At 40.7% G+C, this 24,668-nt stretch overlaps 1 protein-coding gene, 1 non-coding gene and 2 pseudogenes across 2 annotated transcripts; 2 read left to right on the top strand and 2 right to left on the bottom strand.

Moving 5' to 3' along the window:
- The first annotated feature begins 1,380 nt into the window (after positions 1-1,380).
- Positions 1,381-14,592, top strand: LOC147930685 (uncharacterized; annotated as a pseudogene).
- On the bottom strand, positions 4,256-4,362 carry LOC147930686 (small nucleolar RNA R71). The gene has a single exon (XR_015576741.1). It is a non-coding gene; the product is annotated as a small nucleolar RNA R71 (small nucleolar RNA).
- Positions 14,593-15,064: 472 nt separating the features above from the next.
- LOC147930684 (uncharacterized) lies at positions 15,065-15,622 on the top strand. The gene is made up of 2 exons (XM_087477895.1): positions 15,065-15,136; positions 15,236-15,622. Exons 1-2 carry the CDS (start codon positions 15,065-15,067, stop codon positions 15,620-15,622), a joined length of 459 nt encoding a protein of 152 aa, XP_087334021.1.
- Positions 15,623-17,336: 1,714 nt separating this feature from the next.
- On the bottom strand, positions 17,337-23,544 carry LOC104732113 (pre-mRNA-processing-splicing factor 8A pseudogene; annotated as a pseudogene).
- Positions 23,545-24,668: the final 1,124 nt, after the last annotated feature.

Here is a 24,668-nt window from a genome sequence, read left to right as displayed (position 1 = left end):
GAATATTATCTTTTCTTTTTGACTTTGTTTCTATTTTTCATCACTTTACTTTCATCCTTTTTCCACTTCCTTTTTTTAACACTCATACCCATAATTCTAAGTTGGATTAAACTAAAACTGTAATCAAAGCAATTTGAATAGTATTTCTGAAATATATTTAGTATTATCAATTTGTTATATGCTTAAACCATCAAAAGTAGGGATGAGTGGTCTGACAAACCAATCCGATCAAGCCAATTAAAAACTAGATATGCAGGCTGGTCCGATAGACCTATATCAAATTTGTCTCATTACAATCTATATCTCATATACCTATCACCAGTGTTCTAAAATACGGGCTCTATACGGTGTACGGTGACCTAGTGTACCGTTTCTTGTCTAAATGTAACATATACGGCTTGGTCTAATATGGTTGTTTATACGGCGTATATACGGTCGACTATACGGTTATTGTATATACGGTACGTTTTTTTTTATAACCTTTATTCAAAATATAAACCTATAAATTGATAAAACCCTAAGCTTTATTATTGTTTCTTTCTACTGCCGTGACACTTAGGTTGTTTGTTCTCAAACTTCATTCGATATACATACAGTTTCAGCTTTGATTTACTCTCCTTCTCTTATTTTGATTTTGATCTTTCTTTGTTGGCTTTATCATCTATCATTGTTGTCTTGTTGATTAGAGAACTTCATTCGATCATTGTTGTCTTCGCTATACTCTGTTTTAATATCTAAACTCTGTTTTGATCTTGTCAAGCAGTGTTACGAATCGTTTTAGTTGGAATCTCACTGCAGATTTGTCTTTTGTAATTTTTTTGCAGAAATTATTCAAGTTCCAATGGATTCTGGTTCAAATGAGGAACCTAGTGGAGCATCAGATTCAACAGTTTTGAAGAGAAACTCTAAAGATGTTGCTTGGGAATATGGAATGTTGTCTGATTCGAAGAATATTGACAAAGTTAAATGCAAATTGTGTGGGAAAGAATTTTCAGGAGGTGCTTACGGGATAAAAGAACACATTGCCAAAATTCCTGGAAATGTTTCTGCTTGTCCAAGATCATCAAAGGATGATCAAGAGAAGTGCAAGAATGCTATCGAGGAAGCAAAGAAGAAGAAGAAGAAGAAGAAGGTAACTCTAGATGATGAGCTGCGGCAGACAGTTAATGTTCATGGCAGTGGAGATATGGATGATGTGATTGAGCTTGAAGAAATGGGTTCAAGAAAGATGCAAAGGACACTTGGTCCAATGGATAAGAGAAGCTACACAATGATGCTCTTTGGAAAGAGAAGCTACACAAGGTTCAACAATATATTGCTAGGTGGGTGTATGCTTCAGGGGTTCCTTTCAATACCATCGCAAACAATGAGTTTAAGCTAATGGCTGAAGCTATAAGACAATTTGGTCCAGGAGTCACACCACCAAGTCAACACCAACTTCGAGAGCCTTTACTTAAGGAAGAGGTTGATACAGTTCATGGTTTGCTGAAACCACAAGAAGAAGAGTGGAAGAAGAATGGGTGCACGGTGATGACATATGTTTGGTCTGGTCGAAAGAGGAAAGTATCATAAATCTGTGTGTTAATTGCAAAGGAGGTACAATGTTTCGCTCTTATAAAGATAGTTCAGATGAGGCTCATACAAGTGGATATATTTTTGAGTATGTCAAAGGCTGCATTGAGGAGATTGGTGATATGTCTATATTTTCTCTCTGCTAAGCATGTATGCCATACATTTAGTTAGGATAACTAGTTGTTTTGCATAAATTTCTAGTCTCTTTTGTACACTTTGCATATTTAGGTAGTTCTTGCATCATTCTTGCATACATTGTGCATTTCGGAGTATTTCAGGTATCTAGGAGACGGCGGGAACACATCGTTCGAGTCGCCGTTCGACGTCGTTCGAGTCACCCACTCGAGCAACACCTTGACTGTCGATCGAGTCGTCACTCACTCGAGCAACACCTTGACCGTCGATCGAGTCGCCGTTCGAGCCACCGGTCGGAGGATTCAGCTTACGATCTCTTCAAAACATTTGTAGAGAATTGAGTCATCTTTCCAATGATGTTTATTTCAAGCCAATCGGAGGTGTGGTTCAAAGGTTATCATCGTTTTAGTGGAAGCATATACATCCAGCTCGAGTCGCCACCCGTCGACTCGACCCTCCAGCTCGAGTCTCCGTTCGAGTCGTCCTTCGAGCCACCGGTCTGGGGATTCAGCTTTCAATGTCTTCAGTAAAGTTGTAGAGAATTGAGTCATCTTTCCAATGTCGTTTATTTCAAGCCAATTGGAGGTGTGGTTCAAAAGTTATCATCGTTTTAGTGGGATCGTATACATCCAGCTCGAGTCGCCACCCATCGACTCGACCCTCCAGCTCGAGTCGCCACCCGTCGACTCGACCCTCCAGCTCGAGTCGCCACCCATCAACTCGACCCTCTTCCACTCGAGCCAGAGCCATCACTCCACTCGAGCCACTACTCGTTCGCACATGTCAGGCAGACGTTCCATCTTACACGCTTCAGGAGATTCCCGAACCGACTCTTCATCTTGTCGTTTTAAGTTTTAGGGATTTTATGTCTTTACTAAAAACACGTTTTGTTAAGTCTTAGCGGAGATCATCTTAGTTTTTATCTCGTTTTCTTTTGTAAGGTTTACCTAGCCACCAAAAACGTACTCCGATCTTGTAATTCAGATAGCTTTGATTTTATCGAGTTTTTGCATTGGATTTCTTCTCAAAAGTTGTTCTTCTCATTTCTATCTATCTACTATGCTTTGTTCAATATTTTCTGAATTTGTATCTTTGGTGATGATTTCCGGATCTGAGTAGTGTGTTAGTTCTTGAGGATGAGATAGATTAGGTGGAGGATCTGAGGATGCAGAGTGTTTAAGCGTTGATTGTATGATTTCCCTTCTGGGCTAGAGTAGGAAATAATAGTTTTTCTCTGATTAATTGGAACTAGGTTTGAGACATTTCCACACCCAAAAGGTGTTCGATGAAATGTCTGACCAACTAGTGCCAGAGACTTACGTTCCTAGCCTAAGAGATTAGCTGTCTATGATGTTTGTTGACGTGAATGAACTTGTTTGTCATGCCATGCTTGATCATGTTTCTCTAGCGAGAGCTAGGTTTGGAAGTGGTTGAGTCTGAGTAGCTTCTGTCAAGAGATTGGATTAGCTAAGTCGTGATGTTCATTGTTTAGGGATAGATTGCTTGTGGCATGTTAAACACTCTGTAGACTAGGATACTTCACTGACGTTAATTACTCCCATCCTTAGGACTTTTATCTTTTTGATTGATATTACATTCCCGAGACTGTTTCATTTGTTCATGCTTAGAATCATTTTCGGTTTCTCTTTTTCTTGCTTGCTTCTTGTCATACATTTTCGTTTCTGTTTCTGTAACTCGTTTCCGTTTTGTATTTTGACCATTCTAGGATTGTTAGAAAAAAACTCTTCTTGAACTGGCTTGACTTGTGATTGCTTGATCGCATCTTGAGTGTTAGCAACATCCCATTTGGATTGACACCTTAAATACTACAACACTTAAGGTTAATTGAACCTGCTAGGAGACACAAAAATCTTAGTATCAATTTGGCGTCGTTGCCATTTGGGATTCTTTTTGCTACATTTAAGATTTCAAGTTTTGTAAGATTAAGTTCTGTTACACAATCATTCTGAGTACTGACTTGCTTTGGTTTTCTGCTTGTTTGTTTTGCATCTCAGGTACCTGTTGATTGCAACCTTGCATGCACACCAGATCAAGAGGGCATCATAATCTCTTTCCTGTGATCGACGAAATCAATCAGTTGCAACGCCCATGACAAGCTCGTCAACCCACTGATCATCCCACACACGTCACTATGGAACACCAGAATGAACCACATCAGGGACCGCGACACATTGGTGCTGGGGATGCACCGAACACTCATACTCAACGTGATGGAATCGTCCCTCTCGCTGTGCCGAACAACAACTTCGAGATAAAAAGTGGTCTGATCACCATGATCCAAGGAAAAAAGTTTCACGGGTTGCCTATGGAGGATCCACTCGACCACTTGGACGAGTTCGACCGTCTTTGTGGTCTCACCAAGATCAACGGCGTGAGTGAGGATGGTTACAAGTTGCGCCTCTTCCCTTTCTCCCTGGGAGACAAGGCTCATCAATGGGAGAAAACCCTTCCCAAGGGATCAATCACCACCTGGGATGGTTGCAAGAAAGAATTCTTGGCCAAGTTTTTCTCCAACTCCAGAACAGCACGTCTCAGGAATGAGATTTCCAGCTTTACTCAGAAGAGCTCAAAATCATTCTGTGAAGCATGGGAGCGTTTCAAGGGTTACCACAGCCAGTGCCCACACCATGGTTTTAGCAACGAGTACTGAGTACTCTCTACCGTGGTGTCCTTTGCATAATACGTATGCTGCTTGACACCGCTTCTAACGGTAACTTCCTGAACAAGGACGTCGATGAAGGTTGGCAACTGGTGGAGAATCTCGCCCAGTTCGACGGCAACTACAACGAGGATTATGACCGCACATTTTGCAGCGATGCTGGGTCTGAAGAGAAGTACAAGAAGGACATCAAGAATGTCAATGAGAAGCTTGACCGTATCTTGCTGAGCCAGCAGAGGAGCGTCCACTTCGTCTCTGAGGACGACCCTTTCCAAGTTCCAGACGGGGAGGGTGAGCAGAGTGAAGAGATCAGCTATGTTCAGAATCAGGGTGGATACAACAAAGGTTACAACCCCTACAAGACGAACCCCAATTTGTCTTACCGAAGTACCAATGTTGCTAATTCACAAGATCAGGTGTACCCGCCTCAACAACAACAGCAAGGGCAACAAAAACCTTTTGAGCCTTACAATCTGGGATTCGCTCCAAAACAACAGTTCCAGCAAGGTTACCAACCTCCCTCAGGACCACCGCCAGGATTCCGCCCTCAACCAGTTCAGCCTACACCAACCCCAGATCAAGAAATGAAGCAGATGATGCAACAAATTCTTCAGGGCCAAGCTAGCGGTTCCATGGATACTGCAAAGAAGTTCGCTGACCTTAGTCAGAGGATGGAATGTTCCTACAATGACCTGAACGTCAAATTCGAAACTCTGAATTCGAAGATAAGGTACATGGAGGGCCAATCGGCTTCTACTTCTGCCCCAAAGCCTGGCCAATTCCCAGGTAAAGCTGTTCAGAACCCCAAGGAGTTCGCCAATGCCATTACGCTGAGAAGTGGGAAAACATTGCCTCCCAGGCAAGGAGTTCCAGACGTCACTGAGGACAGTGAGGAATTAGCTGGGGAGGATTTTGATCAGATGACGCTCAGATGGAGAACCCAGACGAAGCAGTCAAAGACCCGGTTGAACCAGTGACGCAGTCTAAACATGAAGCGGTTAAAGAGCCTGTTGTTTCTGAAGACAGACCTGCGAGATTCATCCCTCCACCGTACAAGCCTCCTCTACCATTTCCAATGAGGTTCAAGAAGCAGCTTACTGAGAAATACAAAGCCTTGTTCGAAAAACAAGTCAAGGAGATTGAGTTGAGGATGCCATTGCTGGATGCATTCGCACTTGTTCCTCACTACCAGAAATTCCTTAAGGACTTAGTGATGGAGAGATCAAAAGAAGTTCACGGCATGGTTGTACTAAGTCTTGAGTGCAGTGAAATCATCCAGAAGAAGGCTGTACCCAAGAAGCTCAAAGATCCTGGATCATTCACTATACCCCTCTCCATTGGACCTATGTCTTTTGAGAGGTGCTTATGTGATTTTGGCGCTTTAGTGAATCTGATGCCATTCTCTGTGGCTAAGATGTTGGGTTTCACAAGGTTTAAGGGATGCGACATCTCCCTCATTCTTGCAGACAGATCAGTGAGACTTCCACATGGTATCTTAGAGAACTTACCTGTCAGGATCAGAGACGTGTGGAAGTGCCAATAGACTTCATGGTTCTGGAGATGGATGAAGAACCTAAAGATCTTCTGATTTTAGGAAGACCCTTCCTAGCGACTGCTGGAGCCATCATTGATGTCAGAAATGGCAAGATTGACCTCAATCTGGGCGACGACTTCACTATGAAGTTTGACATCAAGGATACCTTGAAGAAGCCAACGATAGGAAGACAAGTCTTCTACATTGAAGAGATGGATAAATTGGCTGATGAGTTGTTGGAGGAACTAGCTGAAGATGATCATCTCAAAACTGCTCTAACCAAGGATGGAGAAGAAGGGTTTATGCATGAGGAGACCACTTGTTACAAGCATCTGCTAGATTCCCACAGAGAAACGGATGGATCAGCGGAATTCAAGCAGCTATCTGACGCAAAGGAGGTACGTGCAGTTGAGACAGAGTTCAGAACGTGATATCTGTCGCTCGACCGACATCAAGACCCGACTCGAGACACCGTTGTCCCATTCGATCAAGTTGCACCCCTCTCACTTGACCGCGATCATTCCAGACTCCCGTGCTGACGACTGGTCAGAACTGAAAGCTCCAAAGGTAGAACTTAAAACTCTTCCTTCCGGGCTCAGGTACGTCTTTCTGGGAACCAATTCTACTTATCCTGTTATAGTGAATGCTAGGTTGAGTGATGATGAATTGGGGATGCTAGTAACTGAGCTAAAAAAGTATAGAAAGGCTATTGGTTATTCTTTAGATGATATCAAGGGAAGTTCACCTAGTCTTTGCACCCATAGGATCAATTTTGAAAATGAATCATATGCTAGTATTGAACCCCAAAGAAGATTGAATCCTAATCTGAAAGAGGTAGTTAAGAAAGAAATCCTAAAACTACTTGATGTTGGAGTTATCTATCCTATCTCTGATAGTACTTGGGTATCTCTAGTGCACTGTGTACCTAAAAAGGGAGGAATTACTGTCATCAAAAATGATAAAAATGAGCTAATCCCAACTATGACCATTACAGGACATAGGATGTGCATTGATTATAGGAAGTTGAATGCTGTATCTAGGAAAGATCATTTTCCTCTTCCTTTCATTGATCAAATGTTGGAAAGACTGGCTAGCCATCCTTATTACTATTTCCTTGATGGGTATAGTGGATTCTTCCAAATCCCTATCCAACCAAATGATCAGGAAAAGACAACCTTTACTTGTCCCTATGGCACTTTTGCCTATAGACGCATGCCATTTGGCTTGTGCAATGCTCGTGCCACCTTTCAGAGGTGCATGACTTCAATTTTCTCGGATTTAATTGAGGAGTCAGTGGAAGTGTTTATGGACGACTTCTCTGTATACGGTTCCACTTTCTCCTCCTGTTTGTTGAATCTGTGCAGGGTATTGACGCAATGTGAGGAGACGAACCTGGTGCTGAACTGGGAGAAGTGCCATTTCATGGTTGAAGAAGGGATCGTTCTGGGACACAAGATTTCTGAAAGAGGAACTGAGGTTGACAAGGCAAAGATTGAGGTCATGGTTCAACTTCAACCGCCTAAGACAGTGAATGACATCAGGAGTTTTCTGGGACATGCTGGGTTTTACAGGAGATTCATCAAGGACTTCTCAAAAATTGCAAGACCTTTGACAAGGTTGCTGTGCAAGGAGGTTGAGTTCGAATTTGATGCAGCATGTTTGGAAGCCTTCAACAAGATCAAGGAAGCCTTGGTTTCAGCACCCATAGTTCAAGCTCCGAATTGGGATCATCCGTTTGAGATTATGTGTGACGCTTCAGACTTTGCAGTTGGAGCAGTTCTGGGACAGCGTATTGACAAGAAGCTTCATGTCATATACTACGCGAGTCGCACCTTGGACGAGACTCAAAGGAGGTACGCCACCAAAGAGAAGGAACTCCTAGCGGTTGTGTTTGCATTCGAAAAATTCAGGAGCTACCTTGTAGGTTCGAAGGTCATAGTGTACACCGACCATGCTGCTCTGAGACACATTTATTCGAAGAAAGATACCAAGCCGAGACTGTTAAGATGGATTCTGCTACTTCAGCAGTTCGACATGGAGATTGTTGACAAGAAAGGCATAGAAAATGGAGTTGCAGACCACTTGTCAAGAATGAGGATTGAAGATGTTGTTCCAATAGATGATTCAATGCCTGAGGAACAACTTCTGGTCGCCCAGGTTTGTGAGCAAATGCATGACACCGGGGTTGAGAGCCTAAAAATCAATTGTATGGCAATCACTTTGGACACTGCACCATGGTATGCTGATTTCGCGAATTACAAGGTCTGTGGAGAAGTTCCTGATGACATGGATCCCTACAGGAAGAAGAAGCTTTTCAGAGAGGTCAATCACTACTTCTGGGATGAGCCCTATCTGTACAAAAGAGGTTCTGACGGTCTGTTCAGAAGATGCATAGCAGAAGGGGAAGTGCAGGGAGTTCTTGAGCATTGTCACGGTTCCGTCTATGGAGGTCATTTTGCCACATTCAAGACAGCAGAAGGTTCTCCAAGCAGGTCTCTGGTGGCCAACCTTGTTCAAGGACGCTCACAGTTTCATCACCAAGTGTGATGCTTATCAGAGGATGGGCAACATCACAAGGAGGAGCGAGATGCCCCAGAACCCGATCTTGGAAGTAGAGATATTTGATGTTTGGGGGATAGACTTCATGGGTCCTTTCAACCCGCCATCAAATGGCAATGTCTATATTCTGGTGGCAGTTGATTATGTTTCTAAGTGGGTTGAAGCCATTGCCAGTCCTACCAATGATCACAAGGTTGTTCTAAAGCTGTTAAAAAGTATAATTTTTCCAAGATATGGGTTACCGAGAGCAGTGATTAGTGATGGTGGAACTCACTTCGTCAACAAGGTGTTTGAGAGTATGCTGAGAAAGTATGGGGTCAAGCACAAGGTGTCTACTGCGTATCACCCTCAGACCAGCGGGCAGGTTGAAGTTTCGAATAAGCAGATCAAGGGAATCTTGTCAAGGATCGTTGGGGTTTCGAAGAAAGATTGGTCTGTCAAGCTGGACGAGACACTATGGGCGTACAGAATAGCGTTCAAGACGCCAATAGGACGAATACCATTTCGGTTGATCTATGGTAAGGCATGTCACCTCCTTGTTGAAGTTGAGTACAAGGCGCTCTGGGCTATCAAGTTGCTGAACTTGGATATTGACACAGCTCAGGCTAAGAGAACTCTTGACATCCATGAGTTGGAAGAAATAAGACTTGATGCTTATGAGAGTTCCAAGATTTACAAGGAAACGACAAAGAATTTTCATGACAAGAAAATTGTTGTCAAGGAGCTCAAGGCTGGGGATCAGGTTTTGCTTTTCAACTCCAAACTTAAGTTATTTCCTGGAAAGCTTAAGTCTAGGTGGTCTGGACCTTTTGACGTTAAGGAAGTTCTGCCATTCGGAGCCATCACTCTTCTGAACAAAGATGGTAGTGAATTCACTGTAAATGGTCAGAGAGTCAAGAAATATTTAGCTGACCAAGTCCGACCAGAGGGGTTTTCTGTGCTCCTCTATGAACCCCCAAAAGCCTAAAAAGCTAAAAAGTCAAGCTAGGGACTTTAAACAAGCTCACTTGGGAGGAAGTCCCAAAGGTATCATTGTAAATATTTTTTAGGATCCTTGTGTTTTTGATTTTGGTTTTTAGTTTTATTGTGTTCAGGAATCTTCAGAAGGGAGTATGAGCAATACAAAAGGAAAAGTGAAAGTAACAGTCAAAAGGCCCAATCGACCAGGAAGCTTAACACGTGCGGAAATCGACTCGACCGTCAACTCATCTCACCCGTGACCTGTGCACTCGACCACCATCTTCACTTGTCATTCGATTCTATCATCTCCTACTCGACCGGCGACCTCAACGCAAGTAGCACTTCCGTCGCTACCGTTCACCACCACTCGAGTCGGCACCATGCGACTCGACCCATCCGGCAATCCCAGCTCGCTACATGACTCGACCGACGCAACTCGATCCTCTGTTCTGAAGTATCCCGCTCGAGTCAACTCTACTCACTCGACCCACATCGACCTGCTCTCCACACGACCTGCACGAAGATACACTCGCGAATCATCACGACGTTGCGACTCGACCGGACCATCTAACACAAGTCAACGACATGCAGTGCGACGAGCAGCCGATCACTTATCAGAACACGCAAGCGGTTGAGCAATAAGTCAACCAGCCAGCTGAGACCACACCCGCGGATCCCGAACACGGTGAAGGACAGAGCCAGTATCACGCACCAACTCCTTGGGCGAGCTCCGACTCCTTCTTCTACTACTGAGGTAGTCCTACCTTCCTTTGTATATACCATTTCATTTCTGCATTGTTTCTGTTGTGATTCTTAAATCCTCCTGCAAATTTTTCTTACACAGGAGACTGTGTAATTTAAGTTTGGGGGAGGGTTTGAGATGATGTATCTAATGTTGTGTTTTGTGATTCTTATTTGAAATTTTTGCATCATATCATGTTTGAGTCTGCATTCATCTATTTGCATAGAAAAACCAAAAAACAAAAAATTGAAAAAAAAATCGAAAATTTCCACAAAAACAGAGTGTTCATGTAGCTTGCACTTGCATATTAAGATTGAGTCTAGTGTCATTCATATAGGGTTGTTGCATTTAGCATAGGGATTGATGATGACCTTGGTAGCATGTTGGATTCAATAGGATAGGATCAAGGCCCTTGTTATTAGTTCTTTGATGCATGTTGATTGAATTTGTAAATGTAAGATTGAAGCATGTTTTGAATTGACGTCATTCCCTATCTATCTGAACCTAATCCTGACTTGCAATTATCTTGTTATGCATTGAAGCTGAACTCATGGATACCATATACATATTTGGATTGTCTTTCACATTTTTACCACCCTTGTCAATCCAAGTAGCTGATTCCCATCTTTGGAACAGTTTCCCGCACCCTTAACCAACCGTCCTTTCAAGCAAATTGTATTCTTGAGCGTCAGGCCTTTTCTGAGTTGAGCTTGTTAGAAAGTGTTAGGTTCTAACCGACAAGAGTAGGATCCTGTGTAGTTCTAGTTCACGTTATCCGGACTAGTAGGACTAGGTGAGAACTCGATTTGTGGTATTGGGTATTGATCTGTACAGAAAAGTAAAGGGTAGAAAGTCTTAAGGAGGGGGATGTGTTTTCAAGGTTTACAAGTCTAGTAAAGGATTTGGGATGAGCAAAATAATGAGTTACTTGTTCTGGGCACAAAATGAAAAGATTAGACAAAGAAAAGGAGGTAAAATGTCTAAAATGTCTAGACTCCTTAGAAGAAAATAAAAAGAACCTTACTGATAATAAAGATTTCCCAATCCGCTAGAGTGATAAGAAGTGAACTCCTCCGAAGACCAAATCTAAAGAATGAAAGAATTGGTTTGAGATGAAGTTTCTGATGAAGGGTAGAGATAGGACCAACTTCGGTTTGGAATGTTCTTTGGGTAGACAGGATGCTGCTCTTGTATGTATCAGTTGGTTTCAATTTTTTAGCTTTCTCTTAAGCTCAACTCTTTTCATGAGAGAACCTTGTTATGTATCGATGGAACCACTTGAGAAAGAGACCACATTTGTCTCTAACCTTTCACCCTAGCCAAATGAGTTCAATGACACTGCATAGCTTGATTCATGGTTCTTTGTTAATAAATGTTAAAGGGGGTGATTGATAGGTTTACATGTGTAGATCAAACGAGTAAAATTCCTTTACCATGCATCATAGAACTAAAAACAAGGACCTTGATTCTAACTACTCTATTCAGCATGTTTTAGGTTCTGAGACCCCATCTTCACACCTCTTCTCCATATGTTGTTCTTGATCGTTTGCTTGAGGGCAAGCAAAGAATAAGTTTGGGGGAGTTGATATGTCTATATTTTCTCTCTGCTAAGCATGTATTTGCCATACATTTAGTTAGGATAACTAGTTGTTTTGCATAAATTTCTAGTCTCTTTTGTACACTTTGCATATTTAGGCAGTTCTTACATCATTCTTGCATACATTGTGCATTTCGCAGTATTTCAGGTATCTAGGAGACGGCGGGAACACATCATTCGAGTCGCTCTTCGACGTCGTTCGAGTCACCCACTCGAGCAACACCTTGACCGTCGATCGAGCATCACTCACTCGAGCAACACCTTGACCGTCGATCGAGTCGCCGTTCGAGTCGTCCTTCGAGCAACCGGTCGGGGGATTCAGCTTTTGATGTCTTCACCGAAGTTGTACATAATTGAGTCATATTTCCAATGCCATTTATTTCAAGCCAATCGGAGGTGTGGTTCAAAAGTTATCATCGTTTTAGTGGAAGCGTATACATCCAGCTCGAGTCGCCACCCGTCGACTCGACCCTCCAGCTCGAGTCGCCGTTCGAGTCGTCCTTCGAGCAACCGGTCTAGGGATTTAGCTTTCGATGTCTTCATCAAAGTTGTAGAGAATTGAGTCATCTTTCCAATGTCGTTTATTTCAAGCCAAACGGAGGTGTTGTTCAAAAGTTATCATCGTTTTAGTGGGATCGTATACATCAGGCTCGAGTCGCCACCCCTCGACTCGACCCTCCAGCTCGAGTCGCCACCCGTCGACTCGACCCTCCATATCGAGTCGCCACCCATTGACTCGACCCTCCTCCACTTAAGCCAGTGCCATCACTCCACTCGAGCCAACGCCATCACTCACTCGAGCCACTACTCGTTCGCACATGTCAGGAAGACGTTCCATCTTACACGCTTCAGGAGATTCGACAAACCGACTCTTCATCTTGTCGTTTTAAGTTTTAGGGATTTTATGTCTTTACTAAAAACACGTTTTGTTAAGTCTTTGCGGAGATCATCTTAGTTTTTATCTCGTTTTCTTTTGTAAGGTTTACCTAGCCACCAAAAACGTACTCCGATCTTGTAATTGAGATAGCTTTGAATTTATCGAGTTTTTGCTTTAGATTTCTTCTCAAAAGTTGTTCTTCTCATTTCTATCTATCTACTATGCTTTGTTCAATATTTTCTGAATTTGTATCTTTAGTGATGATTTCCGGATCTGAGTAGTGTGTTAGTTCTTGAGGATGGGATAGATTAGGTGGAGGATCTTAGGATGCAGAGTGTTTAAGCGTTAATTGTATGATTTCCCTTCTGGGCTAGAGTTGGAAATACTAGTTTTTCTCTGATTAATTGGAACTAGGTTTGAGACATTTCCACACGCAAAAGGTGTTCGATGAAATGTCTGACCAACTAGTGCCAGAGACTTACGTTCCTAGCCTAAGAGATTAGCTATCTAGGATGTTTGTTGACGTGAATGAACTTATTTGTCATGCCATGCTTGATCATGTTTCTCTAGCGAGAGCTAGGTTTGGAAGTGGTTGAGTCTGAGTAGCTTCTGTGAAGAGATTGGATTAGCTAAGTCGTGATGTTCATTGTTTAGGGATAGATTACTTGTGGCATGTTAAACACTCTGTAGACTAGGATACTTCACCGATGTCAATTACTCCCATCCTTAGGACTTTTATCTTTTTGATTGATATTACATTCCCGAGACTGTTTTATTTGTTCATGCTTAGAATCGTTTTCGGTTTCTCTTTTTCTTGCTTGCTTCTTGTCTTATATTTTCGTTTCTGTTTCTGTAACTCATTTCCGTTTTGTATTTTGACCATTCTAGGATTGTTAGAAAAACACTCTTCTTGAACTGGCTTGACTTGTGATTGCTTGATCACATCTTGAGTGTTAGCAACATCCCATTTGGATTGACACCTTAAATACTACAACACTTAAGGTTAATTGAACCTGCTAGAAAACATAAAAATCTTAGTATCAATTGGTGAAGAGAATGTAGTTCAAGTGGTTACTGATAATGCCGCTAACAATATGGCTGCGGCAAAAATGTTGAAAGAGATCAAGCCGAGTATATTCTGGACATCATGTGCGACTCACTCCAGCAATTTGATGCTGGAAAGCATCTCGAAACTCACAAGGTTCAAAGGTACAATTAAGATGGCAAAATAATTCACAATCATCATATATGCTCATCATAAGACATTGGCATTGATGAGAACATTCACAAATAGGACGGACATTGTGAGACCTGGTGTTACTAGATTTGCATCATCGTTTCTTACTTTGAAAAGTCTCTTGGACAAGAGGGATCAACTAGCAGCCATGTTTTCTAGCAGTGAGTGGAGAAAATGCAAATGGTCGAAACATTCCAAAGGAATCAAGGCATTTAGCACAGTGATGAGTGTTAAATTTTGGAATGGGGTGATAATGTGCTTGAAATTTTTTGGACCATTGGTCAAACTGCTTTGACTTGTTGATGGAGATAAGAAGCCTACAATGGGATTTCTGCATGGAGAACTGATAGAAGCTAAGAAACAGATCAGTGATGGATTATAACATGTGGAAAAAATGTTAAGCCGATATTGAGTATCATTGAAGAAAAGATTAAGGGTCGACTTGACAATCTTTTGCATCTGACAGGTTATTTGTTGAACCCATACTACTTCTATAAAGATTCAAGCCAAGCCTCCGGTGATGAGGTATCAAATGCAGTCTTTAAGTGTGTCTCTGCATTTTTCCCCAATGATGTGAACACACAGTGTCAAGTCATCAACTCTGAACTGGCGATTTACAAAAACAAAGAAGGGAACTTTGGAAAACCATGGGCCATCCTAGGCTGCGAGAAGGAGGATTATGATCCAGGTATTTTTTAAACAAAGCACGATCATGTTTTTTTCATACAGAGCACGAGCATGTAGTTGAAACATAGCACAATCATGTTTTTTAAAAACAGAGCACGAGCAGGTCTTTTTTTAAACAAAGCATGGATTTGCATAATTGTTTCTTTGTATCATCGTTTCATTGGTTAAAACATAGCACAATCATGTTTTTAAAAAACAGAGGACGAGCAGGTTTTTTTCAAACAGAGCATGGATTTGCATCATCGTATCTTTGTATCATCGTTTCATTGGTACACTTGCAGGTTTTTTTCAAACAAAACACTTGAAGGTTTTTTTCAAACAGAACACTTACAGGTTTTTACATAACACGAGCATGTAGTTCTACTTCTACTCCATCACGAGCATGACTCACTTATTTACTTAGATCATTTACATTGGTTTATATTTTACATTTTTAGTTTATTGGTGGGAAACATATGGAAATGCTGTTCCTAATTTAGCAAAAATGGCTAAGAGAATTTTTGCTTTGACTACAAGTTCATCCGGATGTGAACGAAACTGGAGTACATTTGAAGGGGTTAGACTTTATTTTGCTCTAATTTTCAATTACCTTGATTTTTATGCATATAGTTCAATGGTTCAGTTAATTTATATTGCTCCCTACTATTATATGTAGGTACATACAAAGAAACGAAACAGACTTGCGATAAGTCGAATGAACAATCTTGTGTATGTTCAATTCAATTTAAGATTGATGAACCAAAGGAAGAGACAAAAGGAGAATAATGTTGATATATTGGTTGCGAATCATGCTACTAATGCTCAATCACGGTTAGTGTATGGGATTTCCAATGATGGAGAGGACTCACAGTTCGATTTACAAGGTGATATAGGTGAAGAAGAACCATTTCGCTCAACCATTGATGATGCAGATCAAATTAGAGAGTTAGATGATGAAGATGATTTCATATCTAACAATGAAGAAGAATTTGATGATATTGATTGCGAGTCTGACGATGACCAGATTCTACAAGTCGAGGGAGAAGAAGAACTTGAAGATTAAAATTGGTTTGTTTTTCTGTTTTCGTTTTGCTATTTTAATTATTGAGTTTTTGACTACTTGGTTTGACAATTTCATGAGTATTTTTGACAATTTAAGGTTGATACTATTGGTTTGACAATTTCATGAATATTTTTACAGATATTTTGATTTTTATTTTGTTTTTTATTATATATATATATATTTAATTATTTATATATAATATATTTATAATTTATCATATCTATATATATTTTTGGTAAAATATATTTTCCGTATATATTCCGCATATACAGTCGCATACAGCTATACGCTAAACGGTGGTTAAACGGTGGTGCACCACCCGGCTAGCGCCTAGCGTATTTTAGAACATTGCCTATCACAGTTCACAAACATACATACGCCAAAAAGCAATTAACACATTTCTGAATTTTTGATATCTAACTTCTTAGGGGTTGTGTGTCCATATACTATTACATGTCTCTAAAGCAAATAGAAGACGGAGCGGATAGTAGAGAAATAATTAAATCAACAAAGAGGCAGCACAATTCACAAATACTCTCATGTGACGTTGCCAAAATGACGAAGTAAACAAACATACAAAGAAAGAGGTGAACAAACCATTCAAATCATATGAATAGAAAACATTATATTGTTAATCGGTGCATCGTACACACTCCGAGTAATAATTGCCTGCCAAGAAGACAATCTGCAGATTATATATCAAGCGATAAAAAAACATATATCCACAGACGCACAACAGACATGTTTTACAACTTACTACGGTTCAGACAATTCGTAATCAAGATTTAGAAAGTGCACAACAGATATATTTCTACATTGCATGTAAAAAGATCTAAGCTTGAGCCAAATGGGACTGGTTAACTCTTCAGACCAACATTTCCTGAAAACGAATAAAACAATAGATCCAGTTCTTAGTTTCAAATTTCTAAGGTCTTAGTACAAATATATGATTCTTGTATGTTTTCTATAGGGCAATAAGACACAAGCAGGAAGGGAGAAAGCAAAACAAAAGGAAGTCAAAAGAGTAAATGTCAAATAAAACTGTTCTCAGTAGAAGTCCTAGAGCTAAGCAGAGCATATCAGTCAACCATTTAGGCAATGTCACACGCAAATGCTAATTATTGAAAAGCAGAAGCCACTTTAGTCTAAAAGTAACAATAGAAACTAAACAAATTTACAAAGATCAAAATACTCCACTATGAGAAATGAGGAATCTACACATAGGAACAGAAGTAGAGAAAAGACTAAGGAAACAAGTGAACAAATCAGCTTCAATCATACAAATAGATTACATCAAACCTCAATAGAGCATCAAGTCACAGGTCAATTGCTAGTGCATGTCCAAGTAAGATCCTATGCCTGCAAGAACAGACAGCCATAAGAAACTGTTTCAAATGAACATTTACCAAGCTCCAGATCGTGATAATATCTCATAGAAGTAAAAGCATATAATATATACACATACACACAACAGATACATTCAAGACATATTACGGTTTGGTACTCTAGGACATTAAGATGAAGAAAGTGAAGATAATGCTCTACATTGCATCAAAAGGCTGGTTACCTTAGCAGACCAATAAATCCCAACAAAAGTAAAACAGATCACAATTTTCAATTTTTAATTTTAAAGGCTCAAGGTACATATGATGCTTATAAGACACTTGTACGAAGGTATAAAGCAAAAACAAGAAGACAGTAAAGAGTTAAAATTTCAAGCAAAACAGTCCTCACGATCTCTCTCGCTGAAGTCACCATCCTTCTCCATATTGCTGAACTCCAGATAAAGAGTGGGTCGATGCTCATTGTCATAGTACTCCTTGGGATTGCCGAGTTTCACACTATATTGCATGCTCAGTGTGTGCTTCACTCCCATAAAGTTATAGTTCCATGGTCCATTATCAAGAACCATGTAAAACCCAAGGAAACGATCACTCAATAGCATTTGAACCTTGTCATAGTGTGTCGGAAGATAACCTTGGGGATTGTTGCCACTGTCCTTGTTGAGACGTCCCCATTCATATCCAGTTTGTGTCAGCTTATATGAAGTCAAAGAACATGAGCCTGGAGTGAAGCTGCAAGTCAAGATAATACATGTTTCTCTGTCCCATTGCTTATTGTTCTCTAGAAAACGGGCATGTGAGGTAACATCTTGTGGTGACAACTGAGGAAGCTCATTAGGTTGTGTGTGCATCCAGCCCAAAGGCTCAAGATCCTTTAAGAAATCATGCTCAGGAAGAGATGACGGCAAGTGAACTTGCAGGTGAGATCCCCGCTGTGGCACCATCACAACACAACGAACTTCCTTGACCTGAGGATTATCAAGGGGACTTATACCATACATATACCCAGCAATCTGAGTACGAAGATCTGCTACGCATATGAACTTCTTCAAGATGTTCTTTGGCATTATGTACGTGTATGTAGAGTCATTTACATCATACGAGTTCACATAAATGTGACTGACCCTAAGGTGGAGGTTAGTAGCTGAGATTGCACGGACTCGCCAATCTGCTTTGGAAACAAATGTAGATTGCTCGTAGGGACTAATGGTGGTGATAATGAGTGCATCACCATGAACATTAGTGGTCCTTGTTGTGACTGCATTAAGCTGTCTCACTTCTTTGGCCTGTTTATCAGTCGCATCTATTTGTTGCCTTTGTTGAGATGGTGGAGATATCTCAGCACCACTGATTGGCTTTGTTGTCAGATTTCCTTCAAACGTCTTATGCATTGTCACACGATAAACGTTGGTATCATCAATAAACCATATAATCTGATTGCTGAATATTTCGCCATAGTTTTGAGATGGCAAATTTGGCTCCGTAGGCTCAGATGAGTATAACTGCAAACCTTTCCTTATCCTTTCTCTCAAAACATATAACGTCGAATTTGACTTCATAATCTTATCCATTGCTTTAGTAACCAAAGATTTTGAATCAGGGAACCAATTACCAAAAGCATAATACACATTGTATGCCAAATCAATCCCAATCACCACACCTGTTGGAGCTGGATAGATAGACATGTTATCCGTTGTATAATCCATGAATTTAGCCCTTGTGTAACGTTCAATATCATGAGAGTCGTAATCTCCCCATCGAAGTTGAACATCTATCCAATACTTCTTACCAGTGTTCTGATCAAACATATCATTTAAGTCAGTCACCAGACTTGGCTTTGACATTGGCCATTTACAGGCACCAAACAGAAGAACATCAGCACACGAGGTATTCATTTTGTAACTCTTCCTTGGATGAATTGTCTCCTTCTGCACACTTTCTATCCCCAAACTATCCATCTGTTGGTCCAATACTTGGCAAAGATCCATAACAATGCTCTCATGGATCATTTGCCACATGTGGGCACGAAAAATCTGAATCAAAGATATCTTAAGGGTAGGAATCTTTCCATGCATGAATATTCCAGTTAGGTCCAACTGCACTTGAAAACCGACATAAACATTTGCTCAATTGATTGTTGGTGACCACTATAGTGTAAATCTTCTATTAGGAATCTGGTTCAGACCAGACCTTTGTGCATTTGTCAGCTTTTTATATTTCATTGATTCCTCAAACCCAGATGCCTTCTCCCAGAAAAGACCCTCCCATGTTGGGAAGTACGCTCCCTTAAATAAATTGAGCTCAAGATTACTCTCAACACCTCCAAGAGCTTGGATTACATCAGTTCGATAATTGTTCAGGTTCAACAACTTCCCGTCATGCCTCTGATGAGTCCACCAGAAAGGATTTTGTCTCAGGACTTAGTACTGCTTGAAATCGGTTCGGACTCTCCAACCTTTATCATATGCTAATGTATGCCTATCCTTCTGAAACAGTGTGTTTATACACGGAATTCCCCTATCCCAAGAGTCTTCCAGATCCTCAAGTGTAAGACGTCTATTTTGGGCCTGTGCTTCCTGCCTTTTTAAAGCATATTCTACCCACACCCGCTGTGAATCAATAAATTCACTTTCCCATGGCTGTATGTAACGGTAGAGATTGGGTATCTTCATATCCTCTTCTTGACTCATTCCACTCCTAAGATGGGTAATACCACCGTCTGTTTGCCTGATGTACCGTATGTCACTTTGTGGGATTAGAATATGACTCATAGACAGCATTCCAAGCCCACCAAGTTCATTCGGAGTGTAAAAGACAACAGGAGGAAATCGACTAGGCATCTTTGAGTTCAGCCCAATCTTAATCCTTGTTTGAATTTTACTTTCACTTTTAACCAACAGATCAATGAGCTCTGGCGTATGCAAAGTGGCTTCACGAAAATAAGTCATGAGACCTATCAGAGTTGTATTCCATTTATTGGCGATTTTGGTAAATGTGGATGACCCTGAAGACATCAATATTTGTCTCACACGATTCTCAAACGCCTTCATGTGTTCTTCATCAACCCGCAGAAAAGCAACTGCAGTCTTCTCTTTAGTCTGTTCATTCTGCAGATTCCATACACCGTCTCCTATGTTACTGAAAGCTTCTTGGCTCATCCTGACTTTTGGAAGTATGCGGATTTCAAATCCACACATGTTGAACAGCAGACTAGGATTTTTCTTGCTGTACACAAAGACAAAGCTATTCTCCCACTCAAAAGTTGTAAGGCTCTGAGAAAGACGATTCTTCATTTCCCAGAAGATACTTCTACCAAGATTGACATCATGTTTCATCAACCTCATCCTGGCATCTCTCGGCCAGCACTTCTTGCTGTTATACCCCACCATGTTCTCATTGTTGGGATCAGGATGTTCCCTAAGATAACGTTGAATAAGATTCGAGCCTCTTCATGGCTAAATTTAAACATTATATGCACTTTGTCTATATACCGAGAGTATAGTCTTATGGGATGTTGCATCTCAACTTTTGTATTCCAATAGGTCATAAACTCGTTGGGCGTCTGCGGTGGCCCAGCAATCTCACTCGCTCTAGTTAAACCAAGAAGCAAAAGATCCAGCACTAGTCCATAAAACTGAGTAACAAAGGATGAGAACTGAAGTCCCCTAATGCGACCATGCAAGTTAGTATGTCTCATATCCTTGTAAGACAGATCCACATTATTCTTGGCAGTCATGTAGTCTGCAATACTGGGGTCAACAATCAAACGAAGAAGCTTGTTCAATAATGTGAAATCAACCTTCTCAAACAACTTTTCAAAGTTTGTCTGGAGCATCACCACACATTGCCCATCGGATGTGTCCCATATGCTTTGCAAATTATTTATACCCCGACACCACTTGTAAAGCAGAAGCGGTGGTGGCTCTGAGTCTGCAGGCTTAATCCAATTCGGAAACAAGTGTCGCTTGTCAGCCGCATACCACAAGTATTGATCAAGATAGGCATCCATAATTTTTTCTAAAGGATCAGTTTCATATACTAGAGTCAAATTGATGTAGAGATCCATAAACTCAATGCCCACTTCTTTGAATTGACGCTGCGTGAAAAGGTGACGTTTAATTCGTGCTAGAGTTTCATGAGGGTTGTCATAAGCTTATTCAATTAAACCAAGCTCTTCCCGCTGCTGCTCGTTCAACCTTTCACCTCCACATGATTCTTTTATTCTCTCAAGGGCAAGGATGAGCAACTTCGTCTCGTGTTTGTACGACAAAGGAGGAAATGGAATTGGTGAAAATTTCCTTGCTTCCAGCCATTCTACGGTAGTTCTATAAGTTGCTACAGCTTCGTCCGGAGTGACAGGACAACCGTCTTTCAGGTAATTATGCTGTCTTTCATGTTCTGCCTTCAACCAAAGACGAGTCATCCTTCCAAGATTCTTTCAACAAACTGTCTTATCTACCGTTGCGCCTCTTCTAATACGCTCACGATTGTAGTGAGTAACATTTGTCCACCAATCAGCCTTATGCTTCACATATCGCAGGATCAAATTTTCAATTGGCACAGGCAGTCCAGGGACCTTCCACGGGATATTAGCTTTCCAACACCACAATGCCTCACTAAAGTGCTGCTCAATTGTCTGCACTTTATTCTGCTTGGATCCCTCTGGCATGGCATCAACAATATCATGCATAACAGCAGAGCGAAGCTCCAAATCAAAATGGCTCTCGACTCTTTGTTTTGTAACCGTCTTTGCCACTCCTTTTGAATGACGCCCCTCAAATTGACGTCCAAGAAGATTCCCTACCCATCGTTCAATTAGAGGAACTATTCCACGGAAGAAAAACAACCACACTCTCCACATTGGAGCCCAAAATCCACACCCTGGTCCTTTATGCACAGGACCAGTATTAAAACGGTAGTAAATCAAGTGCTTTAAATCCTTACATATCCTAATTTGTCTCATCTGTCTGTACTTATAGCGATACATACCTGTCAATTGGCCAACATGGGAGAAATATATTGTAGGCCATCAGCCAATTGGAAGGCATCAACATTCCCAAGCCGGAATTGGACATTTGCGTCAACCACAAGTTTTGTCAGCTTGAGAATCTCGCGACAGAGCTGGAAAGCATTCCCAAAATGTGACTTCTTGCGCTCTTTAGTCGTCAAAGTCTTAACTGGCTTGAGGTTGAAGTTATAATCTAGATGCAGGTAGTTTAAACCCTTCCTATGAATCAACAGATTCAACATATTATAACCCTGTCGACAAACTTGGAGACCTGCTTCAACCCAATCAAGTTCAGTGCTTTGGAAAAACTTTGTACCTGCGAGTGATCGGAACAAGTGCTTTTTCTTCTGAGCTTTAGGTGGTCTATGGTGCAACTCATTCAGCACAAAACATTTCAAAAGCTTTTGGTAACTAACCCGAACTTTGACCGGATGTGATGAAGGACAATGCTCATTGAACCACTCTGACACCAGCGGTATGTCTTCTGCCCGTCGTGTCTTCCCAGATCTCATATTAAAAGGTCTTGGCGCAAACAACAAGGAAATCCCATCAGCTGTAGTGTCAGTGTAAACCTGAGTATATTGTAGCAAAGGCTTCCCTCTGTTTGGTAACACAAAGTCATCCTCCTCATCGTAAACCTTCCTATCATGAAAAGTGTTACTTATGGGGTTAATTAACGGATCATAATAAAACGCAGGAAGATCAGGATCCTCTGTCTTAATGAACATAACCATTGGAGTGTGATACGCACATAGTTTTACTTTCCTTGGCCTGTTATTGTACAAGTATGGAAAAGCAATTCTGCCTTCAGTTCGCAGCCGGGATCGAGTGATAACCTTGTTGATATCATTAAACTCGTTCCATTCCTCATCACCTTTCTCCATATCACGATACAAAGTCTCAAACTTAGGACCACCAGGTATACACATATTCAACGCTTTCGCAGTACATAAAGATGACATATCAAACAAGTAGAAATAGTTCCGATCAACCAAATCAGAAAGTAACTAACCTGTAAGCCTATGAAGCATTGCCATAACCGGGATTGAGAGATTCCACCTCTTGTAACTCAGACCATTGATCATACTCGTCTTCAAAAGTGGCTTATGGTCATAAAACCAATTGGACACACAAGAATCATCTTCCTCACCAAGCTCCAACTGAATAGCCTCTAAAGGATCAACATCCATCAAATTATCCGAATAATCAAGAACAGGCTCCTCGTCATCAAACGGCGGAAACCGCATCCTCTTAAAATGTCTACGGTCTCTCTTCTCCCTACGCATCATAATCCACATAGTACCCCATTGAGCCATGTAAATAGGTTCAAAAACCAAAGGAATCTCATTAACAAACGTAACAGCTCCAGTAATGTGATACAAAACCTTAACATCTCTAACCTGTTCCCAAGGCATAGGCATGTTCTCCAAAAGCTTGAAAACTGCGTGAGGAACAAACTTAAGCGCTCCAAGATAAACTCGCTTATCATCAGAAAACTTCTTTGATGACATATCACCATGCTCTCTCGTAATTTTCCTGATATGCTCTGGTGGCATGTCTTCCTTCTGAGTCTCCATGAACCCTAGCCTTCTCTTTTCACAGTAACGCTTCAAATTTAGTTGATTCCAGAGTCTGCTCTTCTACTTTAATCTCGCCTCTGATTCTTCAAGAGTAAGCTTCGATTGATGATGATTAGACGTAGACATCATCGTTGAGTCGTCTGTACCAGGTGGAGCTATAGACATATCAACGTCGGTGCACAGAGCTTTGGAATTGTGAATTTCAAACACCGAATACGAACACGAACACAAACAGAGTCGTTGAGGACGGAACCCTAAAACTTCAGAGCAAAAGTAAATTTGTGTTACGAAATCGCTAATCACCGACTTAATGCGACGTCTAAAGTAAAGAGGTTTAATAATAAGAATTATAAAACTAGAAGAGTAATTTATAAAGCCCAAGAACCGACCTCCCTACCTAATCCTAATCAATGTGGGATTATGTTAATGACTTAAAAAAAAATGTCTTGCACTCTTATGTTAATGACTTTAAAAAACCACCGCATGTTGATGGTTTCACCTTCATTTCCGGTTCGAGAAATGTCTTGTACTCTTATGTGCTAGAGAAATCAAAATAGAATCAAAATCAAACAACAATCAAACCGAAATCAAACTGGAATCAAACCGGAACTAAACTATAAAACCCAAAATTAGACTACAATCGTCGAACACACGGAAAACGACTTTTCATACCTGGACAATTCCAATATGTTCGATTCATACATCGGACTATTGGGTATGCGGAAACATACATTGACTTTTAAATATAAATTACATACCTGAACTTACGATTTTGTGCTTAATTATTATACAAAAATGTGGTTAATTAGTAACTCTGTTAATTCCGCCGTTAGGCCAATCTGATGTGGAATCCACGTGTGAAGAAAATACCAAAACGACGTCATTTTAGTTGTTTGAGCAAATTAAAAAAAAATTGTAGAAGCCTAGTCTCGAACCTATGAATAATGACAACTAGCCGAACTACTTAACCGTTAGGATAATAACAAGTTTTATGTATTGACAAAAATAAATAAATATAACAACTTTTACGTTTTAATAAACAAAGAATTATTATATTTTGTTTCTTCTGGGGAAAAAAAGACATTCGTTATTTGTTGTTTCTTTTCTCAACGTTT

Source organism: Camelina sativa, chromosome 12 (assembly GCF_030686135.1).
Source record: "Camelina sativa cultivar CO46 ecotype springtype chromosome 12, ASM3068613v1".
In the NCBI taxonomy this organism is placed as follows: Eukaryota; Viridiplantae; Streptophyta; class Magnoliopsida; order Brassicales; family Brassicaceae; genus Camelina; species Camelina sativa.
Note: the sequence above shows the minus strand (reverse complement) of the source record. Positions and strands in the feature narration are given on the sequence as shown.